The sequence below is a fragment of the Pinus tabuliformis genome, chromosome 1_1 (genome assembly GCF_031772625.1).
Source record: "Pinus tabuliformis cultivar Carrire ecotype Pingquan chromosome 1_1, CPIR1, whole genome shotgun sequence".
NCBI lineage: Eukaryota > Viridiplantae > Streptophyta > Pinopsida > Pinales > Pinaceae > Pinus > Pinus tabuliformis.
The window spans coordinates 982,749,592-982,755,591 of NC_142297.1; the positions used below are offsets into that span (position 1 = coordinate 982,749,592).

The 6,000-nt window shown below is 36.2% G+C and overlaps 1 protein-coding gene across 4 annotated transcripts in view; it reads right to left on the reverse strand.

Annotated features, from left to right (window-relative positions):
• Positions 1–2,232, reverse strand: part of LOC149217804 (uncharacterized) — a 164,738-nt gene extending 162,506 nt beyond the window's left edge. Inside the window, exons 1-3 of one of the 4 annotated variants that reach the window (XM_089393083.1) lie at positions 1,857–2,232; positions 748–797; positions 434–609 (exon numbers count right to left, since the gene is read on the reverse strand). In XM_089393083.1, the coding sequence (XP_089249209.1) occupies positions 434–609; positions 748–797; positions 1,857–2,097 (467 nt within the window). In that variant the 5' untranslated portion in view covers positions 2,098–2,232. Of the gene's footprint in view, positions 1–433; positions 610–747; positions 886–1,856 lie in introns of all 4 variants that reach the window. The other 3 variants (XM_089393082.1, XM_089393084.1, XM_089393085.1) reach the window with 3 other exon arrangements.
• Positions 2,233–6,000: the final 3,768 nt, after the last annotated feature.

Consider the following 6,000-nt stretch of genomic DNA (forward strand, 5'->3'; position numbering starts at 1 on the left):
ACATGATCAGTACACTGCAGCTGCTAACATTTCCATTGGAAAAGACTAAGGGCAATGCTAGATTTATCAAAGCTAAAAGTTAACTTCTTCTCTGGCCCCAGAAAGGATACTTGTCAAAATACTGTCTTGAAAAGAATGGTTGCTATTTATGCTTCTTCATTTTCATGTAAAGAAGATGATATAAAGCATTTACTTTGTTAATAATATAAATTGTTCTTAAATTGGTTTTTTCTTTGTCAGCTAATCCAAAGGGATATTTGAACTGGTGACTTTTTCACAAGGAGTGCATTAACAATGCACCCATTCACAATCAATCCAAAACCCTGTGGTATATGGTCTTACATTGTTATAAAAGTTTCACAAAAGCGGTATATTTGTATGCAGTGAAATATGGATGAGAACTGCCATAATGGTGAAGAAAGAAAATTATTACTTGTTTGAGAGCTTGTCGAGTCGTACAGAAACATGTCCATTATTTGCAGCTTTGAAGGCAAAAATTCCCAGATCATCCTTAAAAGGAAGAACGACCTCCTGTGCAATAGTCAAAGCTTTGCTTCCCCAATAAGTGGACCCAAGTGACACTCCTCCACCCTCTTCCCCGTCTCCAACCTGAAAGACAGCAGCATCCAGTGACCAATTTTATCAAAATCCTAAATTGTTATTGCCATGCATAAATAGAATATTTGTTTGACTCCACACATGACCATGTTCCCCTGTGCTCAAAAGTAATAGGGCAGACAGACTTGCCTCAGGTTCAGCTGGTTCCTCTATCCCATAAGAATCCTCGTAATCATCATCTTCATCCAGCACCATTTCTGTCATCACTCAACAACTTCACCCAGATATATGCTCATAACTAAACTTCCACGTGATTTCTATATATTTCTATTAATGAAACAATAATGTAAAAAAATTACACATACATACAATAATGTACAAAGCATGGACATAGATACATATAGAAAACAAGCTACACATAGGGAGCCACCAAAAGGTAAAATCAAGGGCAATTTAACAAAACCCTCTCATATTCCAATAACTACTTGTATCAATACAAGATAGAGTCAGGGGCGATTCAGTACACCCCTCCCAGATCATTAGTAACTACTTGTATCAATACGAAATCGGTCCAAGGCCGTTAGACAGCGATTGTCACAATATCCAAAGATACTGAAGCAGCTTCAGACACGATTGAAAGCAAGCAATCACAGTCCTTTACCACTAAAACATTTCTCAATTTCAAAGTGCTTTAATATGACATTTTCCAACTTCAGCGGATTCCACCACTACTTCTTGGAGTAGAGTAAATATTATAGATAATAGCAAAATGAAATCTCTGTGTTATATATATATATATATATATATATATATATATATATATATCACAGAAGTGTTACAGGGCATGAAACCTATAAGCGGTCACCAAGGTTAGTACCAGAGTGAAAGAAGATACTATCCTATGAACCCGACTCATACACCGATATATAGCTGGCATATAATAGCAGAGTGGCTAATCACAAACCAGAGAGGTCTTACTAATCACGGCAGTCATACAAAACCTGTAATGTTAGTACCTGAGTAAGGGATGATACTATCACATCAACCCAGACCACAAGACATGGCACTTCTATACAGCCAGCAAAGCAATCTTAGTTCTAAAGTAAGGGAAAATGCTATCACATCACCCAAAGACTCAAGAATAATACACAATTACGAACTAAGTTTCGTTGCTCTTGAATAAGCCTACTCCTCCCAGTCCTCTCCGTTTTCTATGTATTTCAAATATATATCTATTCCTTAGCAGAGATTAAAGATGAACGCAGTTTATACTTTCAAGGGCATGAGTATAAACTTACCATCGGTCCATTCTTCAGCAGAAGCCTTGCACAAAGCCACGAGCTTGGCAGTACTATTTGTCTTGGAACTGTCACCAAATGTAGTTTTGTAGGAAAAGCTTGTGGATATTGAAGACAACGGAGTGGACCGATTGATAAGTGGTGAAATGTTGGGAAATGGAGGTTTGAAGTGGTTGGTTGTTATAACACAATTGGATTGCTGAAGAAATGGAAAATAGGGCCTACAGCGGATCTCCATCATGGTAGTTTGCTAAGAGTTCTGCTACTACCGCTTCAGCACTACTCCAAAAAATAAACTTTACAGCATAGTTGAATGTTCCAGATTGGTGTACTAATCCAAATATTAATTAACCGACAGAAACCCGTTGTTCCCGAAGAAACGCTAAACTAGCCTTAGTTTCTTAACCAAGACACTAAACTATGCTGTTCTTTCTAGTGTTCGAAATTTGTTTCTTATTTTACCATTATTATTTTTTTTTTTGGAAAAGGTTTTGACTGCACGTATACGTTTGCCCACTGCCTTGTCTGAGTTTGTGAAAAAAAATAATAATAATGAATTAGAAAAGGTTTTTTAATAAAACTAGCCATTTTCTTAAAAGTATAGGACTGTTAAATTGAAAAAATTGTATTATGTTTAGATAATCAAACAAATAATCTTTTATCAATAAATGATATGTATATTATATTAAATTTCATGTTTAAAGTTAAAGATAGTTATTATTATATTGATAAGCATGTCACTTTATAATAAAAGAATTATGGTTAATTTTCTAAACAATTTCTCTTGTTTTAAAGAGAAAGACAAATAATCAAGTTTGTGACACATGTAAACTCAATAAATATACATGGAAATAAATATTTAAGCAAAACATCACATTAATGAATCTTTAATACCTACTCTCAAAAGTGTTGCTTCATCTTTCCACCCGCCCATTAATGACAAAAGTGAGGGAAATGTTAAGAATTTAATGTTATCGCACTTAAATAATGCATGCAGGGATTGTACAAAAAGAAAAGATTCATTGATAGCTCTCAATTATTTACATCCATTGCAAAATTAATTCATAGATTTGTCATGCCTGCGATTATTTCCAACAAAAACTAGTAGAAACAAATGGCCTCTGGTAATGACAATTAGTTTGTAAATCACATATATACAAAACATTTTATGCATAACACCATTACCTCAATAAAATGATTCAACATAAAAGTACAATTGTTTGAACTTTTAATAATTAACACAAAAACTTTTTACCAAATGGATGCCAATGCCAAGAGGCACATATTTGAAAAATCATCAAATGTTTTTGTTTATGTTTCTACTCTAGTCCAGAAATTAACCCAAGATATATTTTACTGAATTACTGAATCTACCACCAAAGAAGGCATACCAGTTTTTATAAAGCCAAGGAAGACAAATTTGATTGTGTTGCCCTCAGAGGTCTTCTGTTTAACTCGTCCATTTGCATTTGCTTTTTTATGTACAAGATGACAACATGACAAGAATCCATACCCAGTTCGTTCATCATTAAAGCAATAGGACCTTGGACCTCGAAACCCGAGTTTTAGACATCACATATTATGGATGTGCATGGTTTCCAAATATCTTCAACAAACAAACAGATATTGTTACAAAATTATCTCCCTCCTTGGTATTCAACTATATTCAACAAGAGGTTGGTGCTTGAAATAATGTAATATATTGTTATAGAGTTATCCCTCTCAGGTATTCAACTATATTCAGCAAAAGGCTGAAGGTTGAAATAATGTAATATAACAAGTTTGTTTCAACAGTTGAAGCTGAAAGACATACTAATCAAGCAAGCACAGTGCATTGGAATTTCATTGTTTCTACAAAAGTATGATGGTGGCATCTTTAAATTTGTTTGCAAATTTTTGGCATGGCAAAGCAGAAAATGGAGTACAAAGTTGAGCAAGTGGAGGATGACTGATAGTTATCTCGAGTTTTGGGAGCCAAGCCTCCCAGATTTTAAGGAAGTTGTTGGTAGCTTCAGATTTATAAGTAGAGAGACCTAGGGTCAGATTTTTTGCTTGTGAAAACTCTGCTCAAATTTTGAGCTTATTATTTTGTGATAGTTTCATGTAATCTTGCTATTTTTTTTATAATGAATATGGAATCCTTTTTGAGCTAGCACTGAGTTACCTCAAAGGGCTTAAGCTCTTCGGTTAGGGCCCATTCCAAGCAGCCAAGCTTCTCTTTACTTGTATTTGTATGTTTCACTTCAGTTATAGATTAATCTACTGTTAGATGTATTTTTCTTATGATTAAGAATATGTTGCTTTTGATGATTTAGTAGCTTGCTTCCATTTATGATTTCTCTAGCAGGTTAAGCAGTGATCAGAGAAGATTCAAAAGGCTAGCAACAGTGTCTTGGCCTCTATTCCTCCCTCTAGGACCATGACTTGAGGCAAAGACTCTCTTGCTACCCCAAAAACACAGATTTTCCTCATTCTTAGGACTTCTAGTGTTTGCAGCTCTTTAGTAGGTTAATAGTCCAGTTTTTCTTTGCTTTAGATCTCCTTTGTCATGTTCACTTCCTGATTTGCAATAGTCCTCTTTCATAGTTTAGGCCATTTTAATGCAAAACTCAGTTTTTCCTATGATGCACTCATTTCATTTGTTGCCTGATTTTCTTGGTTGAATGTCAGTTCCTATGCAGCAGATCTCTCCCAGCAGTAGGCCAGATTACCAGCAATCACACCCTCCATCTAATCCAAGCCTTATAGGTCTCCCAAACCTCACCTCAATTCTGCCCTAGTTTTCTTTATTTTTCATAGAACTTCTTCCTCCCTCCTTGAGCAAACCCAATCATCTTTCTCTCTCCTAGTGACTCCTAGTAGACCTTAGGCGCCCTAACACCTCATTCCAACCTTCATCCACCTCTTCCACCCACTCTCACACCCTCAAAACAACGAAAATTGCTCTCGGCCTCCTCCTGCAGGCCTCCTGTAGTTTCCTTGTTTTCCTCCTGTAGTTTTCCTGTGTCCTCCTATAGTTTTTCCCGTAGGCTTTCTTTTGAAGACCGAGTGTGAGAAAAGCCTCCAAAAGGCCACCTAAGACCTCCTAAGACCCATCCATACCATCCTACATCCTCCCAAAATCCAAAACCGCCCTCCAACGCCACCTGTTCGTTGCCACACTCACACACAATAAATTAGATGCATGATTAAACTCACATAAAAACACACAGAAATCCAAAAATATGTTTTTTGCTTATTACTTTCAGAAATAGCATGGTTAGATATTGTTTACTTCCTTGAGTAGGTAACGGCATTTCTTTCATGGTTTTCATAGTGTTTTTGGCAAAAGTAGAATTATCTTGTTAATTAGGGTTTACTAGGTTTTGCTTTACATTCCAGTCTTTCTCCTTTCTGCAATTAGAATAACATTTGTAGAGTAATCTTTATTTCCTTTCATCACACATAGAGCTTCTTCTAAAATCTATAGAAGTTCGCTTGATCTCCTAGTGATCTCGCGCCAGGTGACCAAGTGACAACATGCAGTGAGAACTAGTACTTGTGCATACAGCACCGACGCTTCCAAGTTTGTTACGAACTACCGGGTTGATAAAAGTAAAGTTGGCAGCCCAGGAGTTGCAGCATTCTTGCTGCAATACTGGTGCTCACCACTTTTTGTCGCCGTTCTCGAGGAAGCGTCAGAGTATTCTATGATTACTGCTTTCTTGTATTTCCTATTGCAACATTCTACTAATAGTTTATTTCAGCAAAAGTAGACTAGTCATTTATTTTCTTTCAGTTCTGCATTTCCTTGCTTTCCTTTTTCAATTCTGCAAATTGCCATTCAGCAAATTCGTTTCAGCTAGTTGCAATTTGTTTTGTTCAATCACAATTTAAGTTTCTGCAAGTACTATTAGTGTGGGGAAAAAGAAACAAAAACCAACCAAAAATATTTCATTTCATGCCTCTTAGGAATAGAGATAACTCAGGAAAATTTTCGCCCAACACCCCCACTAGTCCACACAGCCAACCTTCACTCTTCTTCGGTCGCTGAGATCAAGAAGAACCCTTAGGTGAACAACCAGACATATTTGAAGAACCTATAGGGGAAGAAAAAGAAGAAAACATTCCTCTGTAGCCAATGGCTAAAAACAGAAATGATAGG